The sequence below is a fragment of the Sturnira hondurensis genome, unplaced genomic scaffold (assembly GCF_014824575.4).
Source record: "Sturnira hondurensis isolate 20B ecotype Veracruz unplaced genomic scaffold, ASM1482457v3 Scaffold0006505, whole genome shotgun sequence".
Lineage (NCBI taxonomy): Eukaryota > Metazoa > Chordata > Mammalia > Chiroptera > Phyllostomidae > Sturnira > Sturnira hondurensis.
The window spans coordinates 3,669,710-3,685,328 of record NW_028079136.1 but is presented as its reverse complement, the minus strand read 5'-3'; the positions used below and the strand labels follow the sequence as shown (position 1 = coordinate 3,685,328).

The window sequence follows — 15,619 nt, the reverse complement described above, 5'->3', positions numbered from 1 at the left end:
GTTTGAAATTTATATACATTTGCTTTGATCCTAAAACTTTGGATTCAAGTTTATATAGATATGTATCTGTTGGTTAATTTCAGTTTCTCCCTCTTCAGCCCTTTCTACCCATATACACACATGTATATATCTATATATATGCATATATAGATATATACACACATTATCTCATTTATTCAACAAAATTATTACCCATCTACTAAGTTTTTTTATTGTATAGATTTATGTCTAAACAACTGTTGGTGTCATTTAGTGCGGAGCTTTCACTTTTGACCAGGTGTGATGGTTGGAAGAAGGCCTTTGAATAAACTTACTCATGATATTAGGGACTCTGTTTTCCAGGCAATCAATCCTAGTGACTAAGTACTTGATACCCATGGAGACTAATGACTACCTATTGATTAGGAAGGTTGTAATTTATTAAAAGATTATCCTTTTTATTTTGCCCAGTGGAATATATCTTAGAGGTACCTTTAATTATTAGAGAATCAGAGGAATCATGATCCTTTGATTGATATTTTGAGTGTTACTTGTTTGTCATCTTTCCAAGGACTTGGATCCTATTAACAATTAATTGCATGAGGCATATTTGGATATGGAGTGAGTGAAGTATGCTTATATCATGGCCAGGATTTCATTTGCTTCGTTGAGCCTGTGCTTTCTTGTCAGGTGAAACAACAAAGAATCAGCAAAAACAATCTTTCTACTTTCATAGACTGCAGTTAAAAAACCTTTCAGTATCCATCATATCTTCGTATTTGTTAATTCTTGTATAATATTCCTGTAGTCTTTTTACCCATTTATTCTTACCTGTTTCCCCTCAGGTCTTCTTTCTTCCCAGAGATTCTATCCACTTTAATCTCCTTAGTTATCATTCTTTGCTTTCTCAGACCAATTCTTTTCTTCCTAAGGTGCTACAGAGTGTACTTAGCTCCTTCTTCAAGTTTTCTCCTAAAATAAGCACATAGGACCTTTTCTTTATGATTTTCCTGTGACCCATGAGGAAGCAGACAGATTATAATAATAAAATTAATAAGTATACAAGTTTACTAAGATAATTCTTAGGATCAGTTCCTGGTTTCTGTTCTCTGACTCCATTTCTTAGATGGTCCTGAATACCTCATTTTTTTTATAGGTTGGTAGGCATAAGTTTTTAATATCTTTAGAAAAAATTGAGTAGAAGTTAATGAAGCTTTTAAGTTTTTCTCTTATTGATGGCTAGGATATCCAAATATTTAAGTTGCTGAGAGAGCAAGCATGTAACCTTATAATTTCATTTCTTTCCTTACTTTCAAAGAAATCTAGCTAACAGATAATTTTAGGATAACTCATGGATTGGGTCTATAAACACACTTTAGTTTTGAGACTTACTGGCTAAAGTCTTTCCTCCAATTAGATAGTTTGTTGTTTTTTCTTTTAATGTAGCAACATCTCTTCCATTTCTCAAAGTTGTCTCCATTATGGAGTTTTTGCTAAGTTGATTAGCAGCTGCTCCTCAGTTTTATAAATATTCTTGTCACACACAAAAGTACTTCCACATACAGAAAAATATTTATCTTGATAATGTTTATTTTACGCTTCTCATCAGTTGGTATGACTGCCATTAGAGTGACAATACACTGAGTATACAGTTATGTATACATAGCCTTATAGACAGTAAGGGAGAAGTATCTGAAAACGAGTGCATAATATATTGGAATCAGATATTCAGACTGGGGAAGACCATAGATGTCACCTAGTATATACCCTTCCTTTTACAGATTATCAGTGTAGACCTTTTCTTAAGAGACACTGAGAAAATTGGAGCAATTTTATGATTTTATAGTAGGTTACAAATTGAATTTTTTTACTGCTTAAATACCTGTATTATTTTAAAAAATTATTTGGATATTGATAGATCTGCAAAATACTTTTCCTATCCCAAATCCTCAAACCCTTTCCATGTGTCCTCCCTAAAGAAACAAAATATTCATACTTTGAATGGGCATTCACATCTAATTTTTAAAAACATGTAACACTCAAAATGAAATATTTTTTCTTTCATTAGTAATTTTAAACTGCAATTCAATATACTTAATGTCATTTCTTTTTAAAAATTAGGCCCTGGGTGGCATAGCTCAGTGGATTGAGCATGGGCCTGCGAACCAGAGGGTTGTAGTTCGATTCCCAGTCAGGGCACATGCCTGGGTTGCAGGCCAGTTCCCAGCAGGGGACTCATGAGAGGCAACCATACATTGATATTTCTCTCCTTCTCTCCTTCTCTCCCTCCTTTCCCCTCTAAAGATAAATAAAATCTTTAAAAAAAGCTTATCAAACTATTTAATGAGGGGAAAAAATCAGTTCAAGGCCTTAGAATAGAAATTTCCTTTTTCTGAAAGCAAAGGATACTGAAAAGCCCCTTTCTCCTCTGTCTGTAATTACCACATTACCAACAGGACCTGCTCACAGGTAAACTTTCTACTTCATATTAGGTATTGCTCAGGAACTTTGGACTGCCGCTGTGAGGTATAAAGAGAGGGAATGGGATGGGATAATTCCAGCACAAAAGGGTGACAGGGCTGGGACCACAGAATGGAAGTTTTCTGAGCAGTGGAATAAAAATAGCCAAATCCCTTAGACCCCACTTGACAGGTTTGTTTGGGGTAGAGGAAAGTGACTACAACTATCAACTGAAATATTGCACATAATACCACAGGCATGTAAACTACTGAGAATGTTCCAGAGGGATAACTGCAGATGGAGACGATCCTCTAATTAAATTTTTATAGCATGGTGCAGTTTATTTTCATTGTTTACCCTAGTTTTTGGTAGTCTTGCCAGTGAGAGCATAGTTTCCAGTGCTTCACCTTAAATATTGAGGTCACTAGACCTTTTCTATTAATTGTAAGTTCATTGCAAAGGTATAATTAATATGTGATAGTGTTCGGTGGGCATACATAGAACTACAGTTCCTAATCTGAAACTCATGAGGCCAGATGTATTTTTGGGATTTTTTAGACTTCAGGAAAGAATAGAATCTATTATGTACTATATAATATAAAGTAAATGTAATTAGGCCTGGGGTAGCAACCCTGATCAAGAATATATGACGTATATGAATATTCACACAAGGTGGTATTAAAAATTTTTCATAAATCAGATCAGCTTTGCTCCCTACCATATGAAAGATTTATGAAAGAACACTAGGTTTTCATACCTTTTTGGATATAGAGACTCGTATAAGAAATGTAGACTTAAAGTTGATGTGTAATGAAAGAAAGACTAACTTCCGTATTTTTAGTAAAAGTTGTTAAATCAGAGTCAGCGCAACACATATGTTTGACTATGCAAAGGAAGTGGTTTTTTTTTAATAGTAGAATATCTGAAAATTTTTTGCATGTGGTTTCTTTGTTTACCAGGTGGATGGATGATGGCCTAGTAAATGATATCACGCCCAAATTAATAGGCGACAGACCTAATACATACATATACACGAAAGCATTGGCAGAATATGTTGTACAACAAGAAGGAGCAAAGCTAAATGTGGCGATTGTAAGGCCATCAATTGTTGGTGCCAGTTGGAAAGAACCTTTTCCAGTAAGTTGTTAGAAATCTTTTAAATAATTGGAATTGAAAATTTTTACTCATAACTGCGTATTTAAGGAGTTGGTAGGTGTTTAAGAGCAGATATTTTTCACTGAGTATGGTAGAAGATGACAAAGCTGTTTCCATTCATAGACTGAGACACTTCCATTGGTACTTTTATTTCTGATTTAATGCTGTGTGTTTAGGAATGGAGAGCATTATGCTAAGTGAAATAAGCCAGGTGGTGAAAGACAAATACTATATGATCTCACCATTAACATTTTAAAAATCTTATTTGAAAGCTGAAGACTATGATGTTGTCTTGATCAACATCATAGTTGTGATGTGAATGATATTATTTATTGTGATTGCCAAAGTTGGTCTTTTGACATTCCACCATTTGTTGACTTTTAAAATTATTTGTTGATTATCTTCCCTTGCAGAAGTGAAGAGAATAGAGATGAGAGTATTCAGGATCTTATTTCATTTGCTTTTTACAACCAAAAAGAGGCAAATCTTCCAAGTTGTAGACTTCCCTGTGTAGGTCACAAGCTAAGAAAGATATGAGATTTCTATGAGAATTTCCTCCAGAAAAGGAAGGCATTGTGGTTCCCTGGAGTAAGAGGAAACATAGATATAGACTAATAGATAAATTGATTTAGGAAAAATCTAGGTTTCTATAATGGTAGTAAGTGATAGCATGCCTTGTATTGCTTTGACAGTTCTATTTTCCTCTGTTTTATTCAGTAATTTTGAGGGTAATTTACCATATCCCCCAGTCAGGGTACTGCATCAGTAAATAACATAAAAGCAAATTGAACAGGCTTCATTTAGAAAAATTTTTGACAGGTATAAATTCCTTTTTATAAAATTCTCCTTGCAGAGAGTTAATGGAAGTTTGAAGTAGGAAACCCCTGAAAATGATTTTCCTTAGCCACTTGGAATCCCGGGGAAGGAGTGCTTCTGTTTGGTATGAGGAGAAACAGTCTGACCAGAATCTAGTCTAATTCTCAGTTTTTAAAAGAAAATTACCAAGTATATATGTGAAGTTGTAGATGTCACATAATAAATCTCTAGTTTCATAATATTTATAAACTGCTTACCTTTTTTTATTTTTGGTATTAGGGATGGATTGATAACTTTAATGGACCGAGTGGTCTTTTTATTGCGGTAAGTAAACCTTTCGATTTATTTAATATTCTATATATTTTTTCTGTTTTCTGTATATCTTTGTATTATATATGTACCCTGGCTTATATATCTTAAGGTGTTGTTTTTATTTTTAACAAAGGCAGGGAAAGGAATTCTTCGAACAATGCGTGCCTCCAACAGTGCCCTTGCAGACCTTGTTCCTGTAGATGTAGTTGTCAACACAAGTCTTGCGGCAGCCTGGTACTCCGGAGTTAATAGGTATATGAGGTGACAGTGTCGCTTGGTAAATACATGGTAACTGAGAAGGGAAAACAGAGCTATTGACCAATGTTAATCCCTCAGTCCTGATATTCCCTTGCTAATATGTATAGGCAATTATCACTTCCAACTGTAAGAGTTGGCTTATTACAGGCAATAATAACAAGTGGTTCCATCATCAGCAGTAATATTGAGAGTTAATATTAATTCTCATATACTACCTACAGGAGAGACAAGTTCATTAGGCAGTGAAAGTGAACCCCTACTCCCGATGATTTTTTTTAATCTAGACTAAAGCTTGGTATGAACTTGGCATAAAGAGTTAAAAATTCACAGAGAATAACTTACATATATCAAATGTCACATTAGAGCAGCTTTAATCAACTCAAGGGCTTCCTTTTAAAAGGGAATAGTAGCATTTATAGGTAACAACCTAAACTTTAAGCTTCTCAGTGACTTTTGTGTTCTAATAACCTGTGTTTCTTGGACTATAAGACTCACCCCCCCCCATTTGGGAGGGATAATGGTTGTTAATGCTGCTGTTGAGTTCTATTTATATTTACATTGGTGAAATATTATGTTATTTATGTTATTAAATGTTTTACCACATTTAAAAAAATATTTTTATTTAATTATTGAGAAGTCAATATTTTTTTATATTTTAAAAAAGGAAGAACATGATTATATGACTATGGTTTCTGGTAAAAGGAAATTTGGTCCATATTTTCAACCTAGAGCCTGTGAACCTGGAAAGGAGACAGGAAGAGCTGAGACTATTTGTTGTTTTTCTTACATTTGAAGACTGACACTTCTACTCATACAAAGAAGAAAAATATAAAAAGAAAAGTCTGTATTTTTTAAATAAGTAATACTGTTACTAGGAGAGGGGAAAATGGTGTAAATAATTAGATGGCCAAAATCAGTTTTTTAAGGAAAATTAAAAAAATAATGTAACAAAGGTACCCATCCTCATTTTTTTTCTACTTGAATATCATATAAGATTTAGATTGGACAAGTTGGACCTTTTTTTATGTTTCATCACTTTGATTTTTTTTTTTTCCAGACCAAGGAACATCATGGTGTATAATTGCACAACAGGCAGCACTAATCCTTTCCACTGGGGTGAAGTTGGTATGATTTTACCTGTGTTTTTGAATGTTAGACTAAATCTTAAAGAACTTAAAATATTCTCCGAGTTTTTATGTCAGAAGAATCCATGAGACACTAAAGCCACCGAATTCCCAATTTATTCTTATTTTAACTGCTATCTTAAGAATATCTACTAGGCCCTGGATAGGTAGCTTAGTTGGTTCGAGGATTGTCCCAGTAGGAATATCTACCACTACTGCCTTATACTTAGTACTGTTTTTACAAATGTAAAAATATCCTGCTGTACTTGTCTGCCCCTTACTATTTTCCTGCTGCCATTTGTAGCAGCAGTTGTAATACCTGCGGCACGGAAACAGTGCTGTTTTTCTGTCATGGGCACTTTCAGTGCTGTTGGTGCCTATCCTTAGGCAATAGCACTTCTGACTACGAGAGTTGGTCTATCACAGGAAATAGTTAGTGGTCCAAAGAGTAATAAATGAAGTAGTTAGCCCATAGGATACATTTTGCTAGAATTTTTTCTGTTAATCAACGTAAATTTAAAATTCTCATCAGGTAGTATGTAGGCTGTGTTACTTGCTCTGAAATGGGAATAGTATAGCCTACTGAAAATTTTTTTAAGTTGTTGGTTTATGTTTTCAAATTTAAAGTAAAATATATTTATAACATTAAATTAGCAATAGTCTTATTTTACCTCTTCTTGAAGAATTTTTGTTACCGTTGTAGAGCAACTTTGATGTTAAAGTAAATTTTTTATGTTGTTTAGTCTAAGGTTTTTCTGGGACATTTTTATTTCAATTTAAGGATTGACCTTTGGAGCATACAGGGAAAAAAATCTAGGAAGATTTTACTTTTATGATAATTACAATATTTAAGATATTGTAATTATCATAATAATAATTAAGATACTTATTAATTATCTTAATAATAATAATAATTACAATTACAGTCTTTTAATAATCTTAAAACACTTTAAATGAAAGGGGTTTTTGTAATCTTTTATTGTGATATAAAGTTCAGTAAAAATTAAGTTGAACATTATTTTTAGTGAGTATCTCAATATACATTTCCATTAAATTATTAATAGGTGATTATAGATTTGATTGTGTTGACATTGCATAACCTAAATAAATTACAGCATAAGTTAATTTGGGTTGTTTTAAGTTGTTGATGTGTGTTAATTGAGCTTCGATAATTTGAACTTCATAATTAAGTTATGTATAACTTAATTATTCATAAGCAAAGGATGATAATTTTCCTTTTCTTTTTTAAGTAAGTACAATAATAAGAATCTGGAAAGAGGAACAGAAAGAAAGAAGCTATCATGAGAGGTGAAATAGAAAGTGACATTGTAAACTGACATAGGTAAAACATTAAAAGGATTTTTAAGAGTGAATTTTAGCAAAAATTCATCTAAATAAAATTCGTAAATAGTGGCAGTTCTAAAACCACTTGAATTCAGCAGTCTAATACCCATATTCTCTTAGCTACTATAGAGAGTAGAAAAGTTTTTTTAAATGAGCAAACTCTGACATCTTTGGTAAAATATTTTGCTTTGTAAAAACATGATTTTTTCAAAACTTTATTACATGGTTATTATCAAAGCTGTTGCACAACTTTTCTTCCTCAGAATACCATGTAATTTCCACTTTCAAGAGGAATCCTCTCGAACAGGCCTTCAGACGGCCCAATGTAAATCTAACCTCCAATCACCTTTTATATCATTACTGGATTGCTGTAAGCCATAAGGCCCCAGCACTCCTGTATGATACCTACCTCAGGATGACTGGAAGAAGCCCAAGGTAATGGTGACTAGCTCTGTCTTATCTGTTCCTCTGACTGTTAAACCTCCTGTGCTTACACTAAAATGCATATTAACTCTCTATTTGTTTATGCTTATGACAAGGCTTAATGGCCTTTTATGAATGAGAAGACTCTTGAATTTAAGACTTTGTCAGAAAAGCAAAGGTAGTGTTGTGATTCACTTTTAATTTATTCTAAATTTTGGATGATAAATTATTGTCACGTGCTGAATTCTAGGTTTAACTTTAGGTATTTTTTGCTGAGTAACAAATAACATTCAGAATGCTGTGATGTTTATTTTTCCTACAGGATATTATCTAACTCATTCCTTCAAGATGAATCCTTTAAACCAAGTATACAGGTGCCCCAAAGTTAACTTTTATTCCAACAACTTATTGCTTCATTATTGGAAGGGTGTCAGACATACAGTACCTGCATTATTGCTTGATCTTGCACTCAGGTTGACAGGTCAGGAACCGTGGTAAGAAGAATAAAAGTAAATACACTATGTATTGGTAAGGTGGTGGAAGCTTGCTGGAGAGACAAAAATTAGCATGAGCTTTACCTTTAGAATTACTAGCCTAATTAATCACAATCAGGATGCTAGGACATTTCTTAGAAATTGGGGATATTTGAGGAGACTAACTGTGAATCTCAGCTTATTGATCCTCCAAAATCCCAGTTAGAAATGTCCAACATCAAGGTTGTCATTGTTATTAGAAGCTGAAATTGAGCCCTTATCCTCTTCCCTTAAAAATATAGGGGTAGTTTTATAGGGGATTATGGGTAAAATGTTTTGCTTTAAGTAGATTCTGCAGCTTTATGTGAAAAATATAGGATGCTTCTAGAAAATTGATTGCTTGAATTATCTCAGTTGCCCATTCAGCTTATGTTATAGTTTTTGACTAATTTCCAAGTTGAAAATACCGTATTTTTTTAAAAGGTTAACAAATGAAAAACTTTCTATTTTCTTATAGTTGTTATAGCCTTTCTTTTTGCTTGCTCTTATTTTTTTATTTTTATTTTTATTTATTTATTTTTTAAAGATTTTATTTATTTATTTATTTTTAGAGGGGAAGGAGAGAGGGAGAGAAACATCAGTGTATGGTTGCCTTTTTGTGCATCCCCTGCTGGTAGTTAGCCTGCAAGGAACCGGTGTGCAACCCAGGCATGTGCCCTGACTGGGAATCGAACCGTGATCGTCTGGTTCGCAGGCCCGCGCTCAATCCACTGAGCTACGCCAGCCAGGGCTTGCTCTTATTTTTTATTGAAACCCCACAAACTTACATGAAGGCCTCCTGTTTTTACCACAATTACGATGAAATGTCTCATAAAAGAGTTTTTAACGACATTGGCATTACAGTGGGCTCTTTAATTGGAGAGTTCAGGGTTTGAATATTTCTGTATAAAGAAGATGCTGATTCCAGAACTTTCATCAACTGCTCAAAAAATGAAAGTCAGATATCTATCATTTATAATGTATCAGGACCTGAGTTACTTGGAGGGATTTTCTATTGATTGAGTTGTGCATTATGTTTCTTAACTCTATATGTGTAGTATTGAATGTGAGGGGTGTTGAAGAACTTTAGTAAAGAAATGCTTAATGGAAAAAACATCGCCAATATATGCAGGTTATTTTCAGGTTTTCTAGAATGATCTGGAAAGTACAATGTTTGTCCCTAGCAGCATTCTGTGTGGCTAAAAAATAGCTGTAAATTTATGAGTGACGACAGTGCATGTTTCCTTGATATTAATAAAGTTGTTGTAACTTAGAACAGAAAAGTCAAAACTGGATCAAATAGGAAAACAGGTTAAATATATCACAACACCTTACAGAAAAAAGGCTGGAAGAATGGGTAGTAAACTTAAAAAATGAGTGAGTAACCAAACTTTATTAAAAAATTTATATTAGATGTTGCCTCTAACAAATCATCTCAAATTGAGTGGCTTAAACCAGCAGCAGTGATTTGATTAGTTCTTTCATTGTGTTTTCTCTTAACTTGTTTTGGTAACCAAGTAGCTTTCTTATCCTAATTCCTGCCCAGAAAAGGCTTGGAGTCCCCAGGGCGCAGGGATCAGCTTCTTTAAAGGCCTGTATCGTTTCTGTTGCAACTACTTAACTCTGTTCTTAATTGTAGATTTCACCTTGCAATTACTCACCTTGACATCCATAGACAATATGTGATTGAATAAGCATGACTGCATTCCAATAAAACTTTATTTACGCAAGCAGGTGGATTTGGCTCTAAGGCTCTGGTTTGTTAATCCTTGGTCCAGAGGCCTCTTTTCATTTTGTACTGTCCTTGTCCCTTTAAGTTCAAGCTGAAATGATTCTTTTTAGGAGGCCAATGCCTTATCCATCAGGCCACTGAGGCTTCTTGATATGATTCCTTTTAAAACTCTGGGTTTCCTATGTATTCTATTTTAAAACAGTTTCCATTAGACCAAAGCCATACCCATAGCTCTCTTTGAGACATGTCTTTTTCTGTTTTGGGTTCTTTATGAGATTTCTTATGGGATAACACCCTTAGATCTTAGATGATTGTCTCTTAGATCCTTAGACTGGTCTCTTAGATCCTGCTTCTTAAATAATAGTAAGGTTTCTTTTTTTAATATCTTTTTTTAAAAAGATTTTAGTAATTTATTTTTAGAGAGAGGGGAAGGGAGGGAGAAAGAGAAACATCAATGTGTGGTTGCCTCTCACATGGCCCCCATTGGGGACCTGGTCCGCAACCCAGGCATGTGCCCTGACTGGGAATTGAACTGGTGACCTTTTGGTTTTCAGGCCCGTGCTCAATCCACTGAACTACACCAGCCAGGGCAATAGTATGGTTTCTTTCTTTTTTTTTTTTTTAAGATTTTAAAAAATATTTTTTATTTATTTATCTTTAGAGAGGAAGGGAAGGAGAGAGGGAGAGAAATATCAATGTATGGTTGCCTCTGGTGTGTCCCCTGCCAGGAACTGGCCTGCAACCCATGTGCCCTGACTGGGAATTGAACTGCGATCATGTGGTTCGCAGGCCTGTCCTAAATCCACTGAGTTACACCAGCCAGGGTAGTATGGTTTCTGTGAGACATTTCTTTAGGATCTGGAGTAATCCTTTTGTTTGAAAGGTTCTATGAGGTTGTTTTTGAAAGAATTCAAAGTCTGGAGACTTTGGCTAGAAATAAATAATAAAGACTTATTCAAGGGTTTTAGGGTTTTCAAACTGGAAACAACTATGCAATACCACAAATATTCCAAAGAAGAAAGAAGAGTTAAGAGATTTTATAGTAAAAAGTACATTCTTGAGAAGAATCAGTCCTGCAGTCCTGGGATTGAGCCAGGACAGTTATTTGTCAGATGTTGGTTGGTCTGGAATCTGGAGGATGGGTATCAGGAGGTCTGGTTGTATCCGGTCGTATGGATAATAGAAGTCAGGTGCTCTGGATATATGTGAGTCCTTTATGGGGTTGTCAGAGGGTTGTCTGGAGGTCTGGTATATATCCATGTATTTACAATAAATTGATGTATATCCAGGCATTGACATAGGACTGAAAAGTTCAAAGTTTAAGTTCTCAGACTAGTTAAAACAGGAATAGTGTTCTTTCCTCCTGCCTCCGCATAGTTGATATTAGTGATGTAGCTGCTCAACTATAGTGATTCTATTTTATTTCTTCTCTGTTTTCCTTGGGTACTACCTTAGATCTTTTTGAGGTCTTAACTAAAAATCTTACATCTGCATTCTGGATTTGACCTATGCACAGAAGACACTTTTAATTTAAAAGAATTCCCAGCTGATGTTTTATATTGTCTCTAAATTCTACTTGGACAAATAGTTCAACTTTTAAAGACCATCTTCATCCTCTTTGAGGAAATCTTTTTGGCTAGATCATCGAGTTAGTGCAGTTTCTATTTTTCATGTTACCACAGGTGACAGTTTTGTTCTTCCAACTCCCTACAATATTTTTGTCAATTTTCTTTAAGGCCTTACCAACAGGTTCATTAAAGCCCTTTAAGACTTCCACTAAAATTTTTTTCTTGGTCTTTCTAGATTTCGCCAGTGGTCTCCTCAACAACTTTTTAGATTCTGTCTACCACCTGATCCTAAAGCCAATACTACATGTTTTAGATTTTTATTATAGCATCCCCACACTCCCAGTACTAAGATCTGTTCCTTTTATCTGTGCTGCATGGCAAATCACCTTAAACTTAGTATCTTAAAACAACAATCATTTTCTTTATCTCTTATGAATTCTGTGGATCAGGAATTCTAGAAGGATTTGGTTGTGTGGTTCTGTCCCACAGTCTTTCAAGCGTTTGTAGCCAGATAGGAACTGGAGAAAGTACACTGGAAGGAAGGGGAAAGGAGAAGAAGGGAGCAGCTGGGGTGGCCCTGTATCTTTTTCTCTTCATGTGGTGTCAGAGCCTTTCCGTGTGCTCTCTCCACGTGTATTAGCTTGGGCTTCCTCACAACGTTACAGCCTCTAGGGGAGTTGGGCAGCATACATGGCTACTAAAGGATTCAAGGGTGTGTGTTACAGCAAGCAAGGCAAAGAGCTCTTTCACTTTTTCTTACCTACCCTTGAAAATCACAGTGTCATTTCTACCTCATTCTTTTGGGTATAAGTTACATTCACTTCTTGATGGGAAGATAGTCAAGGTGATATAGGTGAACATGTACAATGGGAGATAATATTGCAGCCACCTTTGAAATTAAAATATACTCCAAATAGGAAGCATTAAATAAAGAATCTTATCTGAGGTTTGCCCTGTGTGAGGTTTTCAAATCAGGAATTATTTTTGACCTCTGGGAGTTTGTAGTCAAAAAGCAAAAAGAAACAAATTTTTTATGTAGTCAGTTTTATAAATGTTAAATACAAAGTTGTATAATTTATATTAATTTGTTCAGATATTTACTGAGCAGGGTACTGGGCTTTATACCTTATATTGGGGCTGTAGTATAATGCCTACTTCTACATTAAGCTAATGTCAATCATTCATGGTATCCATTTTACTTATTTACTTTGTTCTGAGTGTCAGCTAGATAAAAATCTGACTTGCTTTATATCTTAATATAATTGTAAATTTGTAAGTACAACTCATATGCATCATACAGATTCCTAATACTCTTTAGGGACCTGGATGCATAATATTACATGTAGAAACAGTATAAATTATTCACTCTAGCTCTTAAAATATAGTAGATACTTCATCACTGTTAAAAATGACATTTAAGAAATCATTCCATGGTCTTGTTTTTTAGTTATTTAGCTTAACTCTTTCTAGTTTAAATTCTATGTCCCTAATATCTTTTTAATTTGTGTGGTTCTCAACAGGGGGCAGTTTTGGCCCCCTTAGGGGACATTTGTCAATATTTGGAGGTATTTTAGTTATCACAACAACTTGGGGAATTGCTACTGGCATTGAGTTGGTAGAGACCAGCGATGCTGTGAAGTATCTTAAAATGCACAGGACAGCCCTCATCATGAAGAATTAATTTGGCACAAAATGTCTCTGGTGATGAGGCTGAGAAACCAGGGGCTGGATGACCACTAAGGTCTTGCCCTACTTTAAAGGATTGTGATTGATTTTTTTTGTGGGTTGCCATAATAAAGAATAAATAAATACTTAAATATTCAAGTATATGGCAATATCATCCCAGGCATTTGCTCTTACGTCATGTTTAACTAAAGAATGACGGTGCAAAGTTTTGTTTCTTTTTATCTTTCTTAGGTTTGATAGTCTGAACTTGACACATATGTGGCCTTTCAAATTTTCTTTTTCTGCTCTAATTTTTTACTGTAATTATTTTTGAATGGCTGAAACAGTGATTGGTTTTATGGTAGTTCTGTCACATGACTGAATCTGAAGACTAGCGGAGAATTGTCAGTGAAAAAGGAGTTAAAAAGAAAAACTTAAATAAGATGTATGTTGGAAAGCCATGTTAGCCAAATACGTATATATGTGTGATTAATTTCTCCTCTACCGGCTGTGACATTTGATATTGATTTAATCACAAATTTCTTATATCTTTCTGTCATTGTTTTAGAAAAAATTGTTTAATCTCCTTTCTAAAAGTAGCATGTCTTATATTTTTCCACCAAGGCTTTCTGTCCATATGAACTATTTTTGTTCAAATAAAGCTTTTTGAGGCCCAATAATTCTTTTTATGTTTAATGGAGATTTTGTTTTGTACTTGCTTTTTTGTATAAATTATAGGTCTTTTTTTTACATACTCTGTGTTACTTCATTTTTCTCAATATTCTGGATTCAGGGTATCTTTCTAAATGTTCTGAATATGTCAAAAGATTTGCTTAGCTAATTGTTACTATTTTTTAAAAATATATTTTATTGATTATACCATTACAGTTGTTGTTCTATTCCCCCCCTTCATTCCCCTCCACCCTGCACACCCCCCCCACCATTATATATGAAATGTTAAAGGGACTTATATAAGAAAAAGAAGATGAAAAATATGAACAGTGAAAGGACAGCAAACTCACAGTTATCAACAACCACACCTAAAACAAAAGCAAACCTAGATCAGGACAGCTAGATCAGGAGCGGAACCATAGAATTGAAGAACACATGGAGGGTTAGCAACAGGGGAGTGGGAGGAGAAGAAGGGGGGAGAAGGTACAGAAAATAGCATAGACAGTAGGTAGAAAATAGATAGGGTGGAGGGCAAGAATAGTATGGGAAATATAGAATCTAAAGAACTTGAGACACGTGCTCATAAACTAAAGGGGGGGAATGGTGGGGGAGGGGTGTGCAGGATGCTACTGCTCAGGTTAGTGTTATGATATTAATGACTCACAGTGAGCAGTGATATATAAAACAACAAATTGAAAGATTAAGGCATTTTGCCCTTTCAAAAAGAAACAGAATAGTATCAGGTGCCCTTATTTCTGTAAGGATGAATATTGGGGATTTGGGAAAATGAGTGAATGTCTACTTCAGAAAGTTTTCAGCGTGAGTCATTGATTTCATGACACAACCACAGAATCAAGAGTCGTATTTGTCAATGTTAAAGAGAAAGTTACTTATAATATGTATATAGATAGAAAGAATGAATATTTCTGTATAATGTAATACAATGTTATAAATTCACAGGAAATTTTAGTATAATGTGGTTTAAGAAAATTGATCTTAAAGCATTGTATTTCCTTTCAAAATTAATTTCTTATATCAAAAGCCCTTTATTTTGTTGGTATTAAATTAATTTACCATTGCTTCAAAAATTTTTCAGATTTTGTGTTTATGAAATATTCTTCCAAATACAGAAATATTCTCATTACCTGTCAGTTTGGTACATTTGTTGAATTATGTATTATGCTTTTACTGTTAATGTTCCAGTTTAGAAACTGATGCCACGGGTGGTGATGAGACTTTTTTCTAATCTATGCAAAATACGAATCTCATTTTCTTATAATACAGGATGATGAAAACAATAACTCGTCTTCATAAAGCTATGGTGTTTCTTGAATATTTCACAAGTAATTCTTGGGTTTGGAATACTGACAATGTCGTTATGTTAATGAATCAACTAAATCCTGAAGATAAAAAGGCAAGTATTTTCTGGTTTATATTAATAAATAAATAGCTTACTAATTAGACGATCATCCACAAGCTAAGAAGTAATTGCATATTTTTCACAACGTTATGCAATAAGAAAGTCATTGATCTTTTTATAGTCTCTCATTAAGAACTTCAATCATAATTGTTGGTGATGAAATAAAATTGCTTTACCTT

General features: G+C 34.2%; 1 protein-coding gene across 8 annotated transcripts in view; it reads left to right on the top strand.

Annotated features, from left to right (window-relative positions):
• The window catches only part of FAR1 (fatty acyl-CoA reductase 1), a 56,066-nt gene that overhangs the window by 26,909 nt on the left and 13,538 nt on the right, over positions 1-15,619 (top strand). For 4 of the 8 annotated variants that reach the window (XM_037050027.1, XM_037050021.1, XM_037050022.1 and 1 more), the window contains 6 exons: positions 3,399-3,576; positions 4,690-4,734; positions 4,856-4,983; positions 6,038-6,105; positions 7,712-7,883; positions 15,305-15,434. In XM_037050027.1, the coding sequence (XP_036905922.1) occupies positions 3,399-3,576; positions 4,690-4,734; positions 4,856-4,983; positions 6,038-6,105; positions 7,712-7,883; positions 15,305-15,434 (721 nt within the window). Of the gene's footprint in view, positions 1-3,398; positions 3,577-4,689; positions 4,735-4,855; positions 4,984-6,037; positions 6,106-7,711; positions 7,884-8,193; positions 8,366-15,304; positions 15,435-15,619 lie in introns of all 8 variants that reach the window. The other 4 variants (XM_037050028.1, XM_037050026.1, XM_037050025.1 and 1 more) reach the window with 3 other exon arrangements.